Source organism: Rutidosis leptorrhynchoides, chromosome 1, assembly GCF_046630445.1.
Source record: "Rutidosis leptorrhynchoides isolate AG116_Rl617_1_P2 chromosome 1, CSIRO_AGI_Rlap_v1, whole genome shotgun sequence".
Taxonomy (NCBI): domain Eukaryota; kingdom Viridiplantae; phylum Streptophyta; class Magnoliopsida; order Asterales; family Asteraceae; genus Rutidosis; species Rutidosis leptorrhynchoides.
Genome location: NC_092333.1, coordinates 464,641,372 through 464,667,684, shown reverse-complemented (window position 1 = coordinate 464,667,684; position 26,313 = coordinate 464,641,372). Strand labels below are relative to the sequence as shown.

The following is a 26,313-nucleotide window of genomic DNA, read 5'->3' as shown; positions in this document are numbered from 1 at the left end:
GGCGATATTCAAAGGTACCGTATGGGCATGTAAAGATCGTTTTTTCTTGGTCAACGGGTCAATGGGGATTTGGAAATACCCCGAAAACCCATCGAGAAAACAATAGAATTCCTTCCCGCTTAAACGCTCGATCATTTGATCGATGTACGGGAGGGGGAAGTGATCTTTCCTCGTGGCGTCATTTAAGCGCCTATAGTCAATACACACACGCCATCCTGTGATGGTTCGGGTTGGGACAAGTTCATTTTGGTCGTTAGCGATCACCGTGGTCCCACCCTTTTTTGGAACCACTTGCACGGGACTCACCCACGGCGAGTCCGAGATGGGGTAAATTAGGCCCGCGTCTAACAACTTAATAACCTCCTTTTTCACAACATCCTTCATATTAGGGTTAAGTCTTCATTCTCGTTGGACAACCGATTTGTAGTTCTCTTCCATAAGGATTTTGTGAGTGCAATATGATGGATTTATCCCCGGGATATCCGCGGTTTTCCATGCAATTGCTTTATGGTGAGACTTGAGAAGTGAAACAAGCTTTGACTTTTGGTCAACGGTGAGTCTCTTAGAGATGATCACCGGTAGTTGACCCGATTCTTTAAGAAAAGCATACTCAAGATGCTCGGGGAGCTCTTTAAGCTCAAGAGTGGGAGGTTCTTCCCATGAAGATTTGATTCGAAATCTATCCTCATTAGGAATAGCCTCAAATGACTCTTCCCGAAATGTTTCACCTTCAAGCTCATTATCATCAACACTAACATTCATCAATTCATTAAAGTCGGCTTCTAAGTCCACAATATTACTTTCAAAGACTTGGTTAAATCCCAAAGTATCTACCCCCAAGAGCTTTTCAAGCTCTTCATCCACATAAAGGTCAATATGGTCTAGGGCATAACACTCATCATCATCGGTGTTGCTCGGTTGCTTCATAGCTTCCCGAATGTTTATGGTCACACGCTCATCACCAACTCCAATGTTTAGTTGGTTGCGTTGTACTAAGATGATGGTGTCGGCGGTTGCAAGAAATGGTCTACCTAAGATGAGGGGGACTTGAAGGTCCTCCTTCATCTCCATGATAACAAAATCGACCGGGAACACCAAGGAGTCAATGCTAACCAAGATGTCCTCGGCGATTCCAATTGCGGTGTCAAACAAATGGTTAGCAAATCTTATACGAATTTTAGTTGGTTTGAGAGGTCCAAGGCCAAGTCTTTCATAAAGTGAGTGGGGCATTAAGTTAATGCTTGCTTTCAAGTCGACTAGTGCATTGAACACTTTCGATTCACCAAATTTGCATGGGAAAACAAATTTTCCCGGATCACCTAACTTTTTAGGGATTCTTGGCCTTGATGCAAGTATCTTGTTGCATTCCTCTTCAATAAAGAAGAACGTTTCCTCATGATATTTACCCTTTTGAAAGATTAACTCTTTGATGAAGCGTCCATAGTTGGGCATCCCTTTGAGCACATCGGTAATAGGCAAGTTGACCGACACATTCTTCATCGTGTCTTGGAACTTTTTATATTGAGCCGCCAACGTGTCCTTCCTTAAAGCTTTTGGATATGGAACCGGTCTTGTGACTTTCGAAGATTCTTTACCCTTATCCTTACCCTTTCCATCGTCACCCTTTGCATCATTACCATTGACCCCGGTTACATCAACCTTTTCTTTACCCTTCTCATTACTAACCCCGATTTCTTCTTTAATGAAGCTTGGTAGTGGTTCTTGGGTGATAAAGGTTTGTGGTTGTGGTTCTTCAACTCCTTGAGTAGTGAGACCGCTTCGAGTGGTTATGGCATTGACGTTTTCATTTCGATTTGGCTAGCTAGGGTTTTGGTTGGTGTTGCCCTCAATAGGAATAACCCTTGTAGTGTTGTTTTTTTGGTTTTAGTGTTGTTGACGGTTATTGTTGTGAGGGTTTGGGTTAACTTGAGGTCTTTCGGAGACATAACTTGAAAGTCTCCCAACGGTGCTTTCTAAGGTTTGGAACGAGGTTTGTTGTTGCTTAAGTTGTTGCTTCAAGAACTCGTTCTCTTTCAACAAGAATGATTCGGTTGATTCCACCTTTTTGATATAGGTTTGCATAAGCTCCTCTAGTCCTTTGGAAGGTTGTGAAGGTTGGTTATTTGGTTGAGTTTGTTGCGGTTGTTGATTGTAACCTTGGTTAATTTGAGGTTGACTATAACCTTGGTTTTGATAACTTTGGTTTCCTTGGTAATTTGGGTTGGATTGGTGGTTGTAAGATTGGTTGTTATAACTTTGTTGGTTGTGGGATTGGAAGTTATTTTGGCAGTTTTGGTTATAGTTGGAATTGTAGCCTTGGTTTCGGTTTTGGTTGGAGAATCCGGGAGGTGTGTTGGATTGAGTGTTGAATGACACTTGTTTTTGGTTAGGGTTGTAGTAGCTATTGTTTGATTGAAAAGAGTTGTTGCCTTGGGTAGAAGTTCCTCCTCTTTGAAAATTTTGGTTGCTCACAAAGTTCACATGAGCTTCCGAATTCATAGGAATGTCATCCAAGTCAATGTGAGTACATTGATTAACTTGGGGACAATTTTTGGTGAGGTGTGGTCCTTTACACCTTTGACAACTGACTTGCATAGCCACTAGTGTTTGTTGTATCTTTTTCAATTCTTTCCCATATAATTGAAATTGGTTATTCAAGCTTGCCAAGGTAACTTGCCCATCTTCACTCTCCACTTGAGCCACATTCTTTCTCGCCAAATCTCTTGGTGAAGGTGCCCATTCGTATGTATTAACCGCGATGTCCTCTAATAACTTTTCGGCCGCATTGGGAGAATTGTACATAAACACTCCACCCGAAGATGAATCAAGATATTGCTTCGTTTGAAAATTGGTACCCCGGTAGAACGTATTGATGTACTCCTTCTTGGTTAGACCATGCGGTGGGCAAGCTCTTAATAGCTTCTTGAAACGCACCCACGCACCATACAAAGACTCATCTCCCCTTTGTGTGAACCCATTAATTTTCATTCTTAAACGCTCCACCTTTGAAGGTGGGAAAAAGTGATTAATAAATGCTTCATTCAAATCTTGAAAAGACCTAATAGAATCCAATGGCAAGTTTCTTAACCAAGCCTTAGCTTCCCCATCAAGCGTGAATGGGAATGCTCTTAGCTTAAAAGCATCTTCGGTGACATCTTTGTTCTTGTAGATATCACAAATATCGTTAAAATATTGAATGTGATCAAAAGGGTTTTCATCTATAAGCCCGTGAAAAAGTCTATCCTTGAGCATTGTGAAAAAGTTACCCTCGATCTTCCAATTTTCCGCTTCAATTGGTGGTTTTGTGATGGCCGGAGGCACAACCGTTTGTGCCAACATTCCACATCGGAGTGTCATTTGGATCATTTGCAACTACTTCATTAACAACCGGTGGAGGAACACCATTTAGATTACCCTCTTCTTCTCCGTCCATTTCTATCAAACAAAATGACAAAACCTCAAAATTCTTCCTTAATTCCCGTTCTTCTCTACGCTTATAAACCTCGTGTATGTGTTTCTCCAGATCGGAAAATGGTTGTGTGAAATCTTGATCCTTGTGGGACCTTCTTATCATATACCAATAGACCTAATCCTTCAAAGACAACAAAAACACAAGTGATTATCCAATACAAAATAATAAATAAAAGACAATAAAAGTAACTTTTGTAAGGACGAATCCTTACAAAAGGATCGAATAACTAAAAGCTTATACCAAATACACAACCTAACTTAGCTAACCGCTCCCCGGCAGCGGCGCCAAGAAAGTGTGACGTGGCGTGAATATACCATACATAACTTCCTAAATTTATACAAGATTCAAATATCACAAAAAGCACGCACAATCTATCGAGCACTTAAAACCCGGTTGCTATAGTACTTAATGCAAGTATTCTTATCAAGTTCGTCCCGAGAGAGCGGTGTAGATTATGTATTTGAAACTAATAGTTATCCTAGGGATTTTGTTTTGATTGGGGGGTTTGCGAGAGATTTTGACTAATTAACTAAATTTGCAATAAACAAACTAAAACTTAACAAGTAACAAGTAACAAGTAATCAACAATTAAGAAGTAATCAATATGATGAAGAGTGTTCACTTATATAATCCTCTTTATGCTTAGATGGCCTTTGTTTTCCCCAAATTGTTATCACTTAAGTTGTTTGAACTAGTAAATATTCTTAATCCAATTTTACCTTGCGAATTCACATAAGCTTAGCAACACTAGATTAAGGAATGTATGAGTTGATTATTGAGATTATGCCCGGGTTAAAATCACTTAAAACCCTTCAACCATCAAAGTCACCTAAGATAGTCAAACACCACTATGATGAACAAAGGTCAATTGAAAACCAACCTAGCCTAGAAACACAATCACTTGAAATTCCTATTCTAGTTGTCTAGATCACCAAAGGTGTTGAAGCATAAATTGATTCACTACCAAAATCACTTAAGGAGCTACTCAACTCATGTAATCAAAGTAAAACCAATATCAAACATAGCAATGGACCTCATGGCTAACCCAATAACACTAGCTCATGTATTTTCATTCAAAAACAACTTTCATTCAATAGATTAAGGGCACATCATGCATTAAAGATTCATAGATAAGCAAACACAAGAGATTTAGCTACTCATAGCAAGGATTACACTAGCAATAATCATGGAAACTTCAATAAACATCATTTTGAATGATTACAAGCTAAGATTCAAAGATAGATGATGATAAACAAAGATTACAAGCAAAGATTAAACTTAAATGAAGATTAAGTAAAGATTACAACTAATTGATTCAAAACAAGAAAGAGTAAAGTTGAGATTACAACCCAAATTGATAATAAAAGATAGATCTAGCACTAATGAAGATGAAACTTGAGCTTGCTTCCTCTAATTCACCTTAAAACTCTAATGGATGATGAAATTAGGGTTTAGTGTGTGTTTTTCGGATTGAAAACTGCAGCTCTCTTGCCATATGACCCATCTTATTCTATTTATAGTGGTGAGGAAAGTGGGCTGAATCAGCGTCAGGAGCGCCGCTCTTGACATAGGTGCAACGCTCTTGGCTTAGCTTGGTGCAGCGCTTTAGACTTAGGTGCGGCGCTCTTAGCTTCATTTGGTGCGGCGCTTCTGATCTGAAGAGCGGCGCTTCTGCTCACTGTGAAGAAATTGAGACAAAACGTTGGTGATTGCGCCGCTTTTACCGGAGGTGCGGCGCTTTTTATACAGGAGCGGTGCTCTTGATGCTGTTTCCTGCACTTGTCATTTTCTTTGCACTTTTTGAGCATTTCTTGGTCAATTTTACACCAAGTTAGGCATTTTGCCTTGGGTAGACACTTTGGCACAGGAAAGCAATTCTAAAGCCCCAACGATCATCAAAACCGAGTAAAATGAGGTCGATATTGCGTAATAAATATGTCTAAATGGAGCAATATCACTTTCTCAGTCGGTACCGACTGTTGGACGAACCTCAACTTAGATGTGAAATCTCTGAAAACCTCATCAATCGTCATACTTTCCGTCATCTTCATACCCAGAAACTCAGTTTTCAACCTCTCCATTTCATATTCATAACAGTACTGCTCACAAACTTTAGCAGTAAATTGTTCCCAAGTTATTTGGCTAATCAGTTCCTTGGGCAAATATGCTGTAATAGAGTCCCACCATTCCATCGCTTCACCCCTGAGAAGCTTACTAACAAATAACACCATAGATTCAGGTTCACAAAAGCATGCTTCTAATGCTCTCTCCACTTCTTTCAGCCAGTTAAGGGTCATTGTAGGGTTGGTGTGTCCATGATATTCTGGAGGTTTACAATCAAGAAATTGTTTATAGGTACACTTCTTTTTTGTCTCGAGAACTTGAAATGGGTACATCATTTGGTTTGGAAATGTATGGTTAAACGGGAATGGCATTGCGAGGTTTTGATTGGTGTTTTGAGAAAATTGTGATTGAGAACTGCCACTGGCTTGATGCCACCGGCTTGAGTATAAAAATTTGGAAAAGTTGTGTTCAACGCAGTGGTATTAGGGTTCCATTGCGCCCGTTCTTGTTTTAGTTCTTTAATTTTCTCCCGAGCTTCTAGTAATCGACTTTGAAGGTTTATAACTTCATGTGATGTTTCCTCTTCCGATGACACATGTCCATCTTCATCGGGAGCTCGGAAGGTTCCAGTTCCGGGGGCAGTGGGGCCAGTAGCGTTAGCTTCGTTATTTGCCATTACTGCATTACCACAACACTCACACCAAAGCTTAGTATAAACTCTGTTAGTACTAACAACTAACACATAACCTATCCTAATACTCACTTAATCCATCCCCAACATGTTATGTTTGACATGACTCTACTAAGTTTGAGAACATGACATTTAGATCACAATGCACATGCTGCCAAACTAAGCTCTTATACCAACTTGTGACACCGCTGATTTTTTTTTCTTTCTAAATACGTGGCTGAAGCATAATATTAATTAAATACGATATTCACATTAACTATTGTTATTACAACCTGTGTCATGTGTCATTACAAAATACTTGTTTATACGGAGAAGACATATTTACAATAAATTTACAAAAGATTATTGTTTTCATAAAGCAAGACAACATCAGAGTTGACTCCTGTCAAACATAACATCACCATGCCCGTCTTCTCCCAAAAGCAATATCTACAAAGCTACAACCTGCAGGGAGGAGATGGAGGGGAATTAGCACGAAGCTAAGTGAGTACGACTAGCTAAAGGCCATAGCATACAGAAGTGTTATACTAATCATGTCACATAGTCTAACACACAAACACCACCAAAGTGCCGTCTACAGAGACTCTGGCAGCTCGGTCAAACCATTAACCACCAGCTGATCGGAATGGGGCTTACCAGAAGTTCCTCCACCACCATATGTATATACATAATCCACACGCGACGGACGCGTCATTCACATATATATACACCACGATTGTCTAGGCAACCACATGAGGAACCCAACCCGCAGGTTGATCTCACATACCGAGGCAACCGCACAATAGGGACGCACTGGGCTCCAGCAGACAAGCATCAACCATCATGCAGTCATCACAACAACTAACTAACAGTAGTAGCAAGTATATATAACAAGCATGACAATCATAATATAACATGCTACTATATACTACATTCTGCAGTTAGTCCCACTCACCGATTACCAGCAAACGAGAAGGTATTCAGCTATCTAATCACTGAATTTTCTCTTTCTCCTTTTCTCCTGAGAAAAACATATACACAAGTTAGTTCATATCCGTTAGCACAAAACAGCACAATACTGAAATTTTTGTCAGAAAAAGTATCCGCTACAAATTTTTGCTTGACAAAATTTACATCAAAATTTACATCAAAATTTACATCCTGAACATCAAAATACAAACGGGCAGCATAACGGCTAAAAATCAACACCAACTTAAGGGCAAATAACTAATCTTACAGCTAGGCCCGATTGAGGATGTTACAAAGTATGTTCTTGATTTTCTTGCAGAAACATGTATGATTGATTGCAAACCAGCTGATACTCAAATGATTCCAAACCAAAAGTTATATATGGAAGACGAAGCTGATCTTGCTGAAAAAGGGCAATACCAAAGTATGGTGGGAAAACTCATCTATCATGCTCACACCCGGCTAGATATAGCACATGCAGTTGGAGTTGTGAGCCAGTTTATGCATCAACCACATGTTCACCATATGGAAGCTGTAATGAGGATCATTAGATACTTAAAAAACAACAGGCAATGGAGTTGTATTCAAAAAGAATGGGCACCTTGAAGCAAAAGTTTATACGGATGCAAGTTGGGCTGGAGAAAAAGGAGATAGACGATCAACTTCAGGTTTCTTCACAATAGTTGGAGGAAACTTAGTTGCATGGAAGAGTAAGAAACAAAAGGTCGTTTCCTTATCAAGTGCTGAATCAGAACTTAGAGGAATCGCAAAGGAGTGGTGGAAGCTTTATGGATTCGAAAACTCTTAACAGAAATAGGATTCCCTCCAAAAGAAGCTATTCAGATCCTCTGCGATAATGAAGCGGCGATCGCAATCTCAGAAAATCCGGTTCAACATGATCGAACAAAACATGTTGAAGTGGATAGACACTTTATCAGAGAAAAGTTGGATGCAGAAATAATTTATTTACCATATATAAGATCAGAAGACCAATTGGCCGACATTCTCACCAAGTCAGTTAACGGAAGATTGTTCAGTAAAGTTCTCGGCAAGTTGAACATTGGAAACCCCACTATTCAACTTGAGGGGGAGTGTCAGAATACATGAGAAATGCAGATTACCAACTGAGGTAATTAACTTGGGATCAAAAGAAAGTGCCCTTCATCCTTTCCCAATTTAGAAGATCACAAGACAACATATGTCTTAAGCATTCAACGGTTATAAGTCCATGTGCAGCCTCATCTTTCTTTAAATGGTGAAGTGGTTCCAAAAGTTAAATTGGAGCCTAACTTCATATAGATATAGCTGTTAGAAAAAAGTGTGTATAAAATAAACACTTAGCAAATGTAATGAAACTGAATTCAATTGTATCAAACAATCAAGTTAATACAATGATCAAATTTATACATATCGATTCATTACTTTTAACAATAAGTGATAACCTCATTTTTAACACAAATCGATGCCATAAGTATGCATTCATGGCATATATCTCAAACTGTAGAATATCTCAAGTCTCCGTACACTCGGAATGGCATCATATGACGTCATCACATCTGGAACCGCGTCCGGTGCAGCAATGGCATCTAAAAGATAATCACGTGCATTAGGCGTGATGGTATATAATTTAAAACAAACGTGACCCAAAGCGACCGAGACGACAATATGAGTTCACAACGGTATACACTGATACCATGACGGCATGGTCTAACAATAGCCTTATATTGAGATCGTGCGTGACGACACGCTTAGCGTTAGATGCATATGAGCTCGTCACGGTAGTATATTTATTTCATATTTGACTTGCTTTAAGTAATTTGGATTCAAAATTGAATCTTCTTAACTATAGCAACTTCGACAGCCCTTTCGATGGTAAATGACATCCATAACGTTGTTACATACCGAAACGGTATCACATCCCTAACGGACTTGGATTAACCTCCGTAACTTCGCTGCGTCCATAATGGGATCACGTGCGACGGACTATATATACGGGTACCATCACCTGATGGATTTTTCGCCTCCATAGTGGTCTTTACATGTGTTGCCGTTACGATGATCATGGTGCCATAATGGACCTTGGTCTCCATAGCGGTCTTCAATTATAGTGCTGTAACGCAATAACGAACCTATCATCTCTATAAGGAACTTCAAAAGTGGTGCCCAGGGCCGGTCCCGAAAAATTAAGTACCTAGAAAGATGTGAAAAAAGGTCCTCAAGATCGGTTGTGTTAATATTAGCTATACATAAAAACGACAACTAACTTCATAGTTTGCGTCAAATTTAAAGCCACAAAAATTGTTAGAAAATGATTATTTATCACCCACAAACAATGAAAGAGTAGTTGAACCAACTAATGTCTTCTTGGCACATAGTACATGTTTGTTTAATATAATGGGAGTTGTTAACCCATTAAAGAAAAAAATCACTACATATAACACTTAACAAACATAGAACAAAAAATGCAGAGAAAAACATACATATAATTCTATTGAGATTTTGTGAGTATACTTGTTCAAGTGGAACATTGCGAACCGTCGAAGGAATATAGGCTGTGAAACTGTGAAAGCTTTCCATTTGTGATTGCTTTCCCGACCGGTGATCTAAACGTCGATCCTATTCGCTTCCGCCGCTCGTATTCGGTATGTCTCGAACTTATATAAATTCAACATTGGCATCAAGAGCTATCTAAGTTTATTTTCCGGTTAACATGCTAAGTTTCCTTTCATGGTACTTGATGTTGCATAAACATACTAAATGATAAAATTTCATAAAAGAGGCTTTTTGAAATACAAGTTAACAAAGATGAAGTCTTGACGGTATCTTTTCCTAGCTAGTTAATTGTGTTCAGCCTTATTCATAATTAGACCTTTGCTATTCGGTTTGTAGTTACTTCGCTTGTTTTGCTAGAAAGAATTGGCTTTAACATATTAATTTATAATATATATATAAATTAATATAAAAAGTGCAATCGTATAGAAGAACACCTGCAAATAGTTAACCCTAAAGATATAAAAACATAACTATTAGATTCGAAGTAAAAAAAAAAAAAATAAAATAAAAAATATGAACAACCAATTTTTTTTAAATACCTGAAAAGTGTGATAGTAAAAATTTGGGAATTAATTGATCTTTCAAAAAGTGTGATAGTAAAAATACTTGGAAAGAGTATGAATATAATGGAGATAAAAGTTAAAGTCATCATGATTTTCATCTAAGAGTGACAGATGTCATCACTTTTTAAACAATACGTGGTAGCTTTTATTACATGTGTCATAACAAAAAGGTAAACCAATAAAAAAGTGACGGTTGACAATACTTTACTTGTATGAATTCACCTAAATAATGAAAATTAAGGGGTAAAGATGTATAGCCTTTCTAGAAAAAGTCTTACGCAAGCTAAAAAAAAAAAAAAAAAAAAAAAAAAAAAAAAAAAAAAAAAAAAAAAAAAATCGGACAAACACCATAATTGGTTACGTTGAAAGCCCAACTAGTGCCACGTGTTTTAAGCAAAAGATGAGAAAATAGTTGAGATATTAATATTTTCAACTTTTATGCAACTAACAAGTTTTTGTTTCGAGATGTCTATTATGCATACTTACAAGTTTATCTTTTGATACTTGATTAATTAAAACTTCATATTACTAGTGATTTTTTTTCGTAACATTACATTAAGCATGTCTTAGATAATAATGATCACTATAACATGAGTACCTTGTAGTACACTTTTTATATGTACATAAATATATCTATGTGAATGAGTATGTATCATTTATTGCATAGATCATTGTTTATGAAAACACTTATATGAATTGATATGTTTTCAAAGTTTGAAATATGGTACCGAAAAGTCGTGCCAATTCGGATTTATAAGAATTATAATCTTGTATATTATTGTGTTAATAATAGTTTCATAATAGGTTTTATAGATGATAATTGGAAACATAGTGACCTTTTTCTCTATAGCCTATGATGACCTATTATTAATAAAATAATATAGTTGCAAGATGATTGCATATTTTGATGGATATAACTAATCTTGCATTATTGTCTTTCATATAGAATTTTTTGTTCAATCATGGCTTCCGCATCAAAGAACATTGTTGCTGAACTTAACAAAGGTGTTAAGTTGAATGGTGACAACTATGAAATATGGAGCATGAAACTCGAATATGTGTTGGAAGAGCAAGAGGCTCTTGTTGCTCTTACTCAATCAATGGAAGTACCTGAGGTGGGTGATACGGAACAACATAAAAGGGATGCTGAAGTGTACATCACTTGGAAACGTAAGAACACCATTGCTCGCATTACGTTGCTGAGCAGCATGGATGATGACATCATGCGTGATTTTTGCAAGTATGAACTAGCAAAAGATATGTGGAAAGCATTGGCTGACAAGTTTGGTGCAACCTCGGTGACCAAACTGAGATCTCTCACTATCAAGTTTGACCAATATAAAAAGAAGTCTGATCATACCATGAAAAAGCATGTCAGACAAATGTCAAACATGATAAGTGAATTGAGAAACGCAGGTCATGTTCTTACTGATGAACAACAGGTTCAAGCTATGATCCGTTCCTTGCCTCAAAGTTGGGAGCAAATGAAAATGCATCTCACACACAATGAGAATATCAAGACTTTTGAGGACTGTGCACGCCATTTAGAGCTAGAAGAAGATCGGATTGAGGCCGGTAAGTCAATCACTGAGGTGAATATGGCGACAAGCTCTAAAAATGCTTTTGGGCATAAGCGCAAGTTTCATCACCATAAGGGTAAAGAAACTTATAAGTCCAACAAAAGGCTAAACACCAATCATCGTGGCAAGGGAACACGTCCCTCCAAGAAAGTAAACATTGCAAAGGTAAAATGCTACAATTGTAGCAATAAAGGGCATTTTGCTCGTGATTGTCCTGAGCCTAAAAAGGTATACTCTTACGATGCTTATGTTAGCAAACTTTGTGTTGCTAGTTCTGTTTTCTTAACTGAATCTCAACCTTTGTGGATTGTAGACTCAGGAGCAACAGACCATGTAGCTAAGGACAAAGACGCCTTTGTAGAATTTCGACGAGTTTCTCATGGAGCTATGTGGATTTATGTGGGAAACAACTCAAGAGTTCCAGTTGAAGGGATCGGGTCATGCAAGTTAGTCATGCGTGAAGGACGAACCCTAATCCTACATGATGTTTTATATGCTCCTCAAATTCGTCGAAATTTGATTTCTGTTTTGGTTTTGTTAAGACTTGGTTTTCATTTGTACTTTCGTGATAATGTTGTTGAGTTGTCTTTGGGAACAAACTCTTATGGTTTTGGTTATGTTCTTAACGGTTTTATCGTGATGGATGTTGATTATCTTAATAATAAACCATGTTTTTCCTTAGTTGCATCTTCTAATAAATTTGATAATGATGTAAACAACTGGCATGCTAGACTTGGTCATATTGGCCAACAAAGAATGAATAGATTAGCTAGAGATGGTTTACTAGCTAATATTGATAAAGTGGAATTGTCTACTTGTGAGCACTGTCTGGCAGGAAAAACTGCGAGAAAACCATTTGGAAAAGGAACTCGTGCCGATTATCCATTGCAACTAATACATTCGGATATATGTGGTCCTATGAATGTTCGAGCAAGGCATGGAGCGTATTATTTCATCACATTCATTGATGATTATTCTCGATTCGGTTACGTCTACTTGATCTCTCACAAATCCGAAGCATTGGATTGTTTTCAAAGTTATATGAATTTTGTTGAGAATCAATTAGAACGTAAGATTAAAGCATTAAGAACCGATCGAGGACGTGAATACCTATCTGATTCGTTCAAAGCTCTATGTGATGCTAAAGGTATTCAACGTCAATTAACTACTCCCAGGACTCCGCAACAAAATGGTGTTGCAGAAAGGCGGAATAGAACGCTTCTTGAAATGGTTAGGTCAATGATGGCACACGCAAATTTACCTATCACTTTTTGGGGTGATGCTTTATTAACTGCCACATTTGTACTTAATCGTGTGCCTTCAAAATCAGTAACTTCCACACCATATGAGTTATGGACAGGTCGCAAACCTGACTTGAATGTGTTAAGACCTTGGGGTTGTGCAGCGTATACTTTGGATTCCTCGCACAAATATGGAAAATTAGGTCCAAGAGGAAAGAAATGTGTTTTCATTAGATACTCTGAACAATCAAAAGGTTATGTGTTTTTAGGTGAACACGAAAGTGGGAGCATAACTGAATTTGAATCTCGAGATGTTACATTCTTGGAAAATGAGTTTCCAAAACAAGGAGACCTTGATAAAGATTGGTCTTTATTTGAGACTACAGAATTACCTCATTCGAGTGGGAGATATTTGAGGAGTGAAGACGAAGAATTTGTTTCTTTGGATACAACTCCTCAACCTATTGCGAATGAAGATAATTCTTATCCGAGTGGGAGCAATATGGCAAATCAAGAACATGTTTCCGAAGAACCTCAACCCGTTGCTACCGAGCATAATTCTGATCCAAGTGGGAGCAATTTGGTAAACCAAGAATCTGTTTCACTGGATAACCAACCACGACGAAGTAGTCGTCAAAGTAAACCTCCACTTCGGTATGAGATCGAAGATGGTTATACTTTTATGGTTCAACTAGAAGAGGATGAACCAAGAGATATAAATGAAGCTCTCACTTGTCCTGCAAAGGATGAATGGTTCAAAGCAATGGAAGAAGAGATGGAGTCTATGAGATCCAACAACGTTTGGGAATTGGTTGATCTTCCAAAAGAAAGAAAAGCCATTGGGAGTAAGTGGATTCTCAAAATAAAGCGTAAAGCTGATGATAGTATTGAAAGATACAAAGCTCGACTTGTGGCAAAAGGCTACAATCAACAGGAAGGGATTGACTATGAGGAAACATTTTCACCTGTTGTAAGACTCACATCAATTCGTTTGATTCTAGCAATAGTAGCAAGTATGAACCTTGAATTACATCAAATGGATGTAAAGACTGCTTTCCTCAATGGAAATTTAGATGAAGAAATCTATATGGAACAACCGACGGGTTTCATTAAAGAAGGCCACGAACATAAGGTTTGTAGATTGCTTAAATCAATATATGGCCTCAAGCAGTCATCAAGACAATGGTATATACATTTTCACAATGTGATCACGTCACATGGCTTCACTGTGGTCAATGAAGATAATTGTGTTTATATCAAAAGGTCTAAAGGAAAAATAGTCATATTGTCATTATATGTTGATGATATATTGATTGCTGGAAATGATAAGGAGTATGTTTTCGAGGTTAAAAGATGGTTATCATCTAACTTTGAAATGAAGGATATGGGTGAAGCTGAATATATCCTTGGAGTTAAGATTTCAAGGGATCGCTCAAGGAAGTTGTTGGCTCTTTCGCAAGAGACTTATATCAACAAGATTCTTGAACGTTTTAACATGCATAAATCTAACCCCATAGACACTCCTATGGCGATTAGTGATACGTTGAGCATTAGAGAGTGTCCGCAAACTCCACAAGAGAAACATAAAATGAAAAATGTTCCTTATGCTAGTGCGGTTGGAAGTCTCATGTATGCTATGATGTGTACGAGACCGGATATCTGCTTTGCTGTTGGCATGGTAAGCCGATACCAATCCAATCCAGGTTTAACCCATTGGAAAGCCGTGAAAAGGATTCTTAGGTATCTTAAGGGTACTAGTCATTACTCTTTGTGCTACGAAGGAAATAATCTGCAAATGAGAGGCTATACTGATGCTGATTGGGGAAGAGATATGGATGAAAGAAAATCTACCTCTGGCTTTGTTTTTCTGTTAAACAAAGGTGCTATATCTTGGAGTAGCAAGAAACAATCATGTATAGCATTGTCTACAATGGAAGCTGAATTTGTGGCATTTTCAGCGGCTGTACAAGAAGCCGTGTGGCTTAATCGATTTTTGAGTAATTTGGGGGTTGTTGGCAATACCATTGATCGAGCATTGATATACTCTGATAATGAGGCTGCCATTGCATATTCAAAAGACCCCAAGTTCCATTATAAGACAAAGCACATAGACATAAAGTACAATTTTGTGAAAGACAAGGTTGCAAGAAAAGAAGTAAGTATAGAGTACATATCTACGCATGATATGGTAGCAGATCCTTTGACAAAACCCATACCTAGAGATGCATTTGTTAAGCATGTTAGGTCTCTAGGATTGCGTAGATTTTAATAAATGTACTATTTTAATAAATGTACTTATAAGTTTAAGTTTATATCCAATGCAATGAATTTCTTTTAAATCCTTGTTTTATTGTTCGCTCTTTGTGTTGCGAATCGAGAAAAGTATGTCGGACAGATACATGATTAGCCCACTCACATGGGTAATCAATTCCATTTCATGTGACAAATGGAAAAGTGGTGTATATTAAGCACATTGTTTTAGTGACAATTGAGAGCTCGAGATTGAGATAATTTGACGCCACATTCATAAGTATATAAATATTATGTGAATTTTCACAATTCACCTTATCTGTCATGAGTATCCAGATGTGAGTTCTTAATAGTTTTATGAGTAGATAAGTGAACTCGAGTTTTGAACATTGAGTATGTTTGAACTATCATCTGTGCAACATTAATTTAAAGACATACCTCCATTGTGAAAGGAGTAATGTTGCAGCATGTGATTCATACCACATGTGATCAAGACGACCAATAAGGGAAATAGAAGAAACGATCTCTACTTCTATGTTATGTGAGTCCCTTGAGGTATTAGTAACCTCAATTTAATGTCCTTATGACTTTTTCTTGTCTCTTGAAGCTTAGTTTAATGTTTGCTATCTTAAGGCGTTGCTTAAGGGTTATGAGTAATTCAACCTGGCTGGACGTTCTTAGAAAAGCAAGTTGACCTAAGGCCAACGGATTCTAAGAAAAGGGAAGATCATTTGAAGTTCACATTAACTTGTATTCACCGGTCGACCAATTATCTTTTGTCTTAGTGACAAGTCTTAGTGATAAATGATAATTGTGAATGCAAAAGAGTTTTATAAGTAAAACTGAGATCATGCGAGTTACTAATATGATTAATGATCTAGGACATTGCATACTAAATCTACTCTTTCCAAGATTATAGAGATGCTATATATTCCTAACAGATGTATAGCAATTGAGCTCTCAAAGTATGCCGGTCGCACAGCCTAGTTCCCAGTATGAATGGTTTGCGTACTACACGGTATGTTTTTCAAGATATATGAGTATATCAAAATTGTTTGTGTGCGAGTGGGAGATGTTAGAAAATGATTATTTATCACCCACAAACAATGAAAGAGTAGTTGAACCAACTAATGTCTTCTTGGCACATAGTACATGTTTGTTTAATATAATGGGAGTTGTTAACCCATTAAAGAAAAAAATCACTACATATAACACTTAACAAACATAGAACAAAAAATGCAGAGAAAAACATACATATAATTCTATTGAGATTTTGTGAGTATACTTGTTCAAGTGGAACATTGCGAACCGTCGAAGGAATATAGGCTGTGAAACTGTGAAAGCTTTCCATTTGTGATTGCTTTCCCGACCGGTGATCTAAACGTCGATCCTATTCGCTTCCGCCGCTCGTATTCGGTATGTCTCGAACTTATATAAATTCAACAAAAATAAAATATAAATAGAGATATAATTGGGCTTTGTTTTGGGATGGATCAATCATATTACGTAGTACAAAATAACTCGAACGATATTGTCCAGTCCGACATATGCTTCATTTCGATTATGTATTGACTTTTGGAAAATTGTTATAAAAGTGTGTTACATATGCGGTTGAAAGAAAAAAAATCCCTACTGTTTGCACATGTATATGGTGGATTCCCTTAGAAAGAAAAGTAGTAAGATAGGTATATAAATTTTCTGGAAAGATGACATGGATGTTGCTTTTGATTTAACAAGTCGGATATGAAAAATTAACGATTATCAATGAACATAGGCCAGGAGTAATATAGGTATATAAATTTTGTGGAAGGATGATGGTGGTGATACTTTATTCGGTGATGAAGAGGTTAAGTAAGAAAATCTTAGTGAGTTTCATTCCCACATCGTCTAGCGTATGATACTTCCAATATTATTTAAGTCCTGGTCTTATTTAAATTGGTCATATTACAATATTGGGCTGGAGGCTATTAATAACTTGGGCTATATGATACAATCATGGTTAGAATATGTTGGCTTGTTGTGTTGGACGGAGCCCGGTATAGAAAAACCTAACCTTTTCTCTACAATCATCATTAGAATTTGTTGGATTATTGTTGGGAGCCAGGTATAGAAAAACCTAACCTTTCCTGACTTTTTCTATTAACACCCGTTTCAAGGCACGACATCACATTAATTATGTGGCATGGCGTCTGATCAGTGGTAGTGTGACGTAATGACGTTCCAATATCAAAGAGAATTTTTCCTGACTTTTTCTATAACACACAAATACCACACTAAACAATGTTAATTGTTGTACAGCTACTTATTTACATCCCAGGGGTAATTTAAACATTAAGCTACTTCGATCTTTTCCTTCTTAGCCATCACGGGCTTATCATTTCTGCCACAGCAGGCTTAATCGATTTCATTTAGTTACGAGCTTATCTAGATGTCGTTTCGGAATCGTCTTGGTGCAGCAGACTCATATAGAGCCCGCAACTGTTATTTGAACGAACTTGATCGCCTCACAGGGTTTGTGACCAGGTCTTCATTTGCTATTGTTGGAGCAACTATGTTTTTATGCAGATCGTTTCTTGAAGCTCGGTTCACATGATACCTCGTGAACATACATCTACCAAAAAATGACTTATCACCCCATGAAGCACTTCCGGAGACTTTACTCGGCGGCGTCATGGAGTTGCTAAGCTGTTCAGAATAATCCTTTACGATTTTCGAAAAACCAAACTGTAAGATGAGGACAAAGACCAACATCCGCCACTACAAAAAACTGCTTTTCTACTCACTCAACGTCCGAACTAAAGTTCATGACGGAGGTAGCAGCAGGTAGTGACGAATATGCAGTACAAAGGTGTCATTATCGAGATGGGATCTCGATGCCATATACCAAAAGGTGGTGATGAGCGTTGTTCGACACGTGAAAGCATTACATCAAAGCTAACTGAAAACCCGGAGGCACCTGAGTTCCAGATAGCACCATTATCGATAAAATCATCACGTTCTGGAGGCATATATCGACGTCGTTCCATTTCTTGGAGGAGATTCCATGAGCATATACCTATTAACAACAGGTATCCTTGATTTTACAATTAAAAACCAAAGAGTAAAAAATAGATAAGGAATCCATAAAATAAAGGGCAAATGGCCCGAAAAGATAACTAAAGTTACTCAATTTGACAATCAAGGTAACCCCAAATTGCATAACCCGAAAAGGATTCCAACTTTATATTTGCGCGAGAAAAGGATTACGTGTTCAAAAATTTTAAAATTGAGGTAATCTTCGTTAAATTCATTAATGATCGTTAGTTAAAAATACAAATTTGGTCCCTCAAGTTTGCTAAAATATTGCATCATAGGTCCTCTTCATCATCTTCATCCCAATCTTCATCTCCACCACCACCACCGTCGCCTAAGTCCACCACCACCGTCGCCCGAGTCCACCACTAATCTCCACCACCACCGTCATTAACATCATCATCATCAATTTCAGATGGCAATACAAATCCAAATACAAATCAAAATCCAAATACGAATTAAAACCAAATCAAAATTAAAATTAAAATTAAATAGTATCAGGTGCAAGCAAATAATCAAAAGATGGAATTAACTTACAATTAGATTGATTAATAAAACCTAACACATAAAGCTTCTAAACTCCTAATTGGCAAAACTAGGTAAGAAGGAACAGGCATTACTGCAACCATATACTTATAAATTAAAGCTTGATGTCTCAGTTCCTACCATTGCACTGCCGTAAATGGCGGCCGGTAGACATCTCCACTGCTTCCACTCACCGAATTCGTTTATTCAAATCCAGATTCATGTTCAGATCCGGCTGGTACACACGATATTCATCACCACCTGTTCAGATCCGAAGATGATGGTTTTGGATCGAGTTATTCAAGATTTGATTTTCATTAAAAGTGGGAATTAGGAAGAAGTTTTGTTTGTTTAATTATTTCTGTACAAGTGCAAACCGAAAAAGGAACAAGATTTCTTCAATTTTTAAGAATTTGATGAAGAGGTTATTGGTGAAATCTTTTAACAAACTTTAGGGACCAATTGTGTAATTTTAACTGATGATCGTTAATGAATTTAACGATGTTACCTTTTCTCCGAAGTTTTTAAAATTAAAATCCTTTTCGAGCATCTTTTTTTGGGGGTTACCTTGATTGTCAAATTTGACAACATAGGTTATCTTTTCGGGCCATTTGCCCTAAAATAAATATACCTCGTAAAGAAAATTGATGGAAAAATTCTTGATTATAGGAGGGGAAGAGGAAAAATATAAATTCTTGATTAGACAAACCGATTAGTAAAACCAAGAGAATCGTCGATTTAATCAAACCTGACTAAACATTTTGCCAACTCTAGATTTATTTCCTATATGTGTTATAGATCAGTTAGTTGCTACGTCAAACCATTTTTTACTTTACAAACCCATTGAAGGAGCTTGTATGTCACATAGCGTATGTCACATAATTTAGAGCTGGCATTGGCTAAAAGGTGCTACTGTCTTTGTGGTGGGGCTGCAACTCATGGCTCAATATTGGGTTGGGTTCGACACAAGTTGAGTATGGATTTATTTTTTTAAATTGTCTTCTGCTGGGCTGTATCTTATGACGTGCACTTGATGTTTTTTCCCAATTGTATCTTGGTTTTCTTTATTTAATAAAATGGCTGCGTTTCAGAAAAAAAAAAAAGTTATAGAGTATGAACTTAACCATTCTTTAGGAAGTCTTATTACTACAAAGTAGTAATGACTATATCTAAAATCAATCCCTTACCATTTGTGCCTTCCACAATTATGCACATAGCACACTATGAGACATGAAGCATAAATCTTCAAGTGTTATAAAGACGGAAATATATAACAACAATTTTATTCTACAGTGCAAATTTATATTAGTCTTCACGTATATCTTTCAAAAGTTAATACCAAATTCTATCTTCTACATACCTTTAAAGTTTATCACTCTTCATCTTTTTATCTTCACGCTACCTAAAAATAGAAAACAACTTCAATAGCTTTTATTTCATACCTCAAGACATCGAAACAAAAGTACAGAAACAATTTCTATTTCTATATAATTTGAAACAAAAAAAATCATATTAAAAGAAATCTTCAATAGCTAAAAAACATAAAGATACCGAGGTGTCAATCTATGTAATGAAAATGAAAAATGAAGAATGAAAAGTGAAAAATGAAAAATTAAAAGATGAAGCCAATTTGAAACTGTAATGTTATATGTCCAGAAACCACTCACATGCAAGACAAAAAATGTCATATGTTAGTTGTCAAAAACTTACAGTGACAATAAAGAAGATGTAATACTAAAAATTCCCTTTTACAAATATCTAAACAATCACAATTAAATACTCCCATATCAAGAGATGGGCAAATGACCCGAAAAGGTATATCCAATTTAACAATTAAGGTAACCCCCAATTTGCACAAGTCCGAAAAGAATTACGATTTTTGGCTTATGCCCGAAAAGGTAACATTGTCAATTTCATTAACGATCGTTAGTCAAAAATACATTATTGGTCCCTGAAATTTCTTAAAAGATTGCACCACTAGTCCTTTTCATCATCATCGTTAACAACAAGATTGCACCAGATCTGAAGCTATGAACCAAATCAATCAGAAGAAAAAATCGATTTCCGAAAATCAAAACCAAATTCGCACAAAGTACCTGTAAAAGTACCTGTTTGTAAAACCCCATGAACAGCGTCGATGTTCATATTCATGGACTAAAAATATAATATGACGATTACGATGTTGTTAGACCTCGAATCCTTCATAAAAATTGTTGCAATATCATCACTGAATACTCTTGAATCATCATCATAACCTAAATCACAACACAGATGTCGAATTTGATTCATGAAGATCCGTTTGACTTTTTATCCGAATGTTTGACCTCAAAATTCGTCCTCGTTTTTGCGAATTGATCTCTGAGATTTGGCGTACAGATTCACGACATGAATTAGATCATTTCTGCATTGTTACATTTTTTAGAATCATTACCGAATGATCCGGAGGCCAAATCGGTCCTCGATGAACTCGATCTTTCATTTCATGAGGTCTTCTTGTTCCACATGGTAAACGTATGCGACCTATTTAAGTTATCCAGCTTATAATAACCCGAACAAATATGTACTTATATAAATATATACATGTAAATAATTAGTAATAAAATTATGAACATCCTAATAAATATAACTACATATAAATTAAAGTAAAATAAATAAGTACGGAGTATAATATTCATTCATATGTAGAATTAAAATGAATAAATACAACCTGAAGGTAGCTTTTGTACTTTATATTGTATAGCGAAAGGATCCATGGAGAACTTAGGTAGGAAGAGAACCCATAGCACCAAAGGGTTTAGTAGAAGGGTTTAGAATTGGGGTTTAGGGTTTAGAAATTATGGTTTAGATTGAGTTTTTAACACGAACGGTTTAGAGTTTAGGGTTTAGGGTTTACGGGTTTAGGGACTAAACCCAAAACCATAAACCCTAAACCCTAAACCCTAAACCCTAAACTCAAAATCGGGCTAAATTAAAAAAAAAAATAAAATTCAAAAAAAAAAATTCGAAAATATTTTCCCATAAATTTTTTTTTTAAAGTTTTCCACGTCAGCATGCTGACGTCAGCCGTCTGACTGCCACGTCAGCAGACTGACTGCCACATCAGCACAGACTGACATGTGGCTCAGTCTGCGATGATGTGGCAGTCAGTCTGCTGACGTGGCAGTCAGATTGCTGACGTCAGCATGTTGACGTGGAAAACTTTTTTTTAAAGAAAAAAAATTTTCCAATAAAAAACTTTTTTTCGAATTTTTTTTTTTTTGGAATTTTTTTGTTCAAAGAATAGGTGCATATAGTAGGTGCATGTACATTAATATGTGAGTTCTCTAGGTTCTTTCCCTACCTAAGTTCTCCGTAGATCCTCACTCATATTGTATAAACTTAAAAGGGAAAATTTAAGAACTCTCCTGACCATTTAATTCACCAACCCATCAAAACCTTCCTAAAGCCTCCTAATGTTTTAATCCCTCCAACCCTTTATCTATATTTACCTCTATATAATGTATCGTTATATATATATACTAGATTTTTGAGCTCGAGCGATGCACGGGGGATATAATATACTATACTATAAATGATTATTTATTTAAAATAATCAAGAGTCAAATGATTTTGTACGTTCTTCGATTATTATATGATACATGATTTTATATAGTTGATTTATTTGAGTCACACATGTTCGTTGTTTCTAAAAATGTGAATACAAACATTTAAAATAATGATATGTAATTAAGAGTTAAATGATCGGACTTGCTCTGAATAACTTCTGAAACTGCAATAAAATTACACAATCAATGAATGCAGTCCTTAACACCATAAAATCACCCTCTGAGTCTGCGTTCGTTGAGAACCACTTCATTTCAGTCCAAAACATTAAGATTCTGCTACCATTATGCATTTTGTTTTCGTGGCTGAAGAGAAACCCATGTGAAAAATGAATGTTTAATGATAATAGTAGAAGGTAAGAAGAGAAAAACAGTTTTTGTGAAACATACTTGATTACTAACGTATGTTAATTACAACCTGTCCATTAATTATGTGAAGCTTCGCTAAACACTACCTGTGTACTGCAAAATACAGGTAGGTTTATCTATGAACAAAATTGAAGCTTCACATGTTAAACATCTAAAAAATTATGTTCACATACTTACATAGTAGTTAAAAACATAAAACATTGTTTTGTTAATCACAAAATGGTAGTACAGGAAAGCATTGTTTTACACATCACTGAAGCTCGAAGGACTGTTCATTCACTTCATAAACCATAGAACAATCATCACCTTTTTTGAGGTTGTGAGCTTTAAGAAACTGATACCATCCACCCGACACAGCAAGTTTCTTCTTTCTTCTTGTTCCTTCATTAATCAGCTTCCAGACCCAAATATCTATTTCTTGGTCGTAGCATTTCAACCACAAAAGAAGTAAATTATGTACACATTAGACTGTATCTGGAACAGTTTAAACATAATGTCGAACGACTAAGCATTCACCCGAACGACTGTTAAATAGCATGATAAATACTATGCCTTTAGTGAGTCAAAACGTTAGCTTAAATTATTACAGTTTAAAGAGCATAAAGTAACCCAAATGTGGATTCAAGATGTATTAGTTATGTATAAAATCCTATAAGTGACAAAAGGTGATTCTAGGTTGACCAGACCCACCCGAAAAACTACCTCAAATTACCAATCAATTCAATCTGAATAATAGTTATCTGAGAAAAGCAAAGAAGACCTGTACTTGTCGAGTTTTAGTCATTTTCATTTACTGGTTTGTTCACCGTGCAAGATAATTGAACTCCGCGTGGAATGTTCTTTTCAATGAATTTGGAAAAAAGAACATGACAACCGGCATTTGAAGAACAACATGCATTTAAAGAACATTGAGCCCGTGCGTTGTCCATATACATTTCCCACCTAATATGCATAAAAACAAAACAGTTATTATTATACTTGTAAATTATGTATAACAATTTATAAATGAAGAAATACATAAAATTACTTATCGTATAGTTTCCATTTCCTACGGATATATTATTAGAAATCAAGATGCAAATTATAATCAAATGTAAAGAAATTCCCATACCGTTTGGTCATATTTTGAATTAAATGTAGATCGCAACTGCTGGAAACAAACATTGACATTTGAACCGGTTTTGTCTAACACAATTATTTTCCATCCGATTGATCCACAGTAGGATAAACATTCTGCAACCCATACACAAGATACAGATTATCAAACAATGAAGAATACAAAAACATTAAAATACTTCGTATAATAACAAAAAAAATTGACCGAAAGAGCCAAGAATTATTTTATAAACAGGCAGGCACCTATATACCTGCATTTGAAGCCTTTTGATACTCTAATAAGCATCATCTAATAAGCATCAATTTTTGCTTTCCAAGTTTAAGGCATAAAAATAACATGTAATAAGCATCAACTTTTGCAAAGGATTTATAAAACTTAAACAGGCATAAATTGTTTATAATAGAAATATTATTTCACCTATAATCCAAATGACTACAATAATTAAATGAATGCCAAACATTTGTAGTAACCAAGTTTGTATAAAATTAAGCAAAAATTAAAAACTTCTATAGTGAGTATCTTTATACCTTTCCGATTTGTCAGCCGTGAAAGTGGAACATATAGGTGCACATGACTAAAGTCATTTTTTGGTACAAATAAACCGGTCATTCGAAGCCGTGATTTTCCTTGACGTTGATTGTATGGTCATTGTAAAGCAAACCGACAATGGTAAACCATGTAACTTTGGATTTTGAAAGGGAAACTGTTGTCCAGAGGAACAATTAACGGTTATAGAACTAATTCCGCAAAATAATTATCGAAATCTTGCAGATGCTATATTTCAATCAGTGATGTGTAGTGATTACATCTAATTTTTTTGATTGATAATATTAAGAACATGTGGGATCTAACTCGTGATACACAACTACTAATGGAACTGCATGAAGAATGGACATTTGAGACTGCATTGGTTGATTTGATTGTGAGTAATGACGCGCGTTTAATAGTCATCAATCACAATCAAATCAGGCAGTGCGCTCTCAAATGTGCACTCTACGGGCAGTTCCATTAGCAATTGTGTATCACGAGTTAAACCCACATGATCTTAACATTTCCAATCAAAAATATTAGATGTTGACACTAAACATCACTGATTGAAGTATAGCATCAGCAAGAGTTAGATAATTATCTTCCGCAATTAGTTCGTAAGGGCCATTACACCACTATGATTTTCATCAATGGCGTCTAGCAACTTCTTAGTTAGAAGTATCCCTGATTCAATAAATAAAAATATATAAGTTAGTAACACTTTAATTACTTATTTGATAGACAATGAAAATAAAGGAGATAGGCTTTACTTAATGGGAATGTTTTTTTAGATAGAAGTTGTTTGAGTACCTTGCCCATGGCTAATTCTATCAAGATCAAGCTGAAACTGTTTCTTATTGTCTAGATAGTACCGTATGATAACCGTTGTTACATGAAATACAGTTGTTAGTTCTGAATCCTCAATGTTACTAAAGCATAAACCCCAAACCCTAAATCCTAGTAATTCTTCTGTAAAATTGTTATTCAACGGGATATCCCATGACAACTGAATTTTACAAAAAAATGTTGTGAACAGCCAACGTACGCGTGCAGTACGGTAAAAATCCTGTAAAAGCAATAATAGAAAAATAATCATCAGTAAGAACTAAAACTTATAACTTAAATGCATATATTATTCATATTTGTTTGTTATGTTATATTATATTATATATAACATACATGGATGGTGCATTTAGTGATATCGATTAGAGTAACAGAAAAAAACACACTACATATTTAAGACATATAATAGGAAGAATATAAATAACATTATACATGGGATTTAACCAAAAATATACACCTGAAACAACAGAAGTCGAAATGAAAGGTTGGTGCATTTTGGTGGCAAAGTCGAGAGACATTCTTGTAAAACTGAATAAGAAACTTCAAATTGTTAGTCCGGTCACCTTTAGTTAAGGCTATTAATAAAATCCATATACAGATTGAATGGGTAGTAAAACAATAAAGACTCTAAAACATGACAAACATCCTTGCACCGTTGCACGCCCTAAACTATATGTGAAGCCTATTTCTTCGACTCATCTCAATCTTTACCATGTTCATATTATTCTACTAATTATTAACATGATCAGTCCTATCCATCATTGTATATCTACGGTCCAAGGAAGCTATAAACTTTATATCAAAATGTTACACTTAGTTTCATATGATCAATGCAAGTTACATGTTCAATTTAACATACATATATATTAAAATCTTAAGTTCAATTTTATCTTAG

General features: G+C 36.0%; 1 protein-coding gene across 1 annotated transcript; it reads right to left on the bottom strand.

Annotated features, from left to right (window-relative positions):
- Positions 1 to 399: 399 nt before the first annotated feature.
- LOC139904389 (uncharacterized) lies at positions 400 to 3,252 on the bottom strand. Its single transcript, XM_071886330.1, has 2 exons — positions 2,430 to 3,252; positions 400 to 1,760 (listed from the first exon to the last, which is right to left on the bottom strand). Exons 1-2 carry the CDS (start codon positions 3,250 to 3,252, stop codon positions 400 to 402), a joined length of 2,184 nt encoding a protein of 727 aa, XP_071742431.1.
- Between the last annotated feature and the right edge of the window lie 23,061 nt (positions 3,253 to 26,313).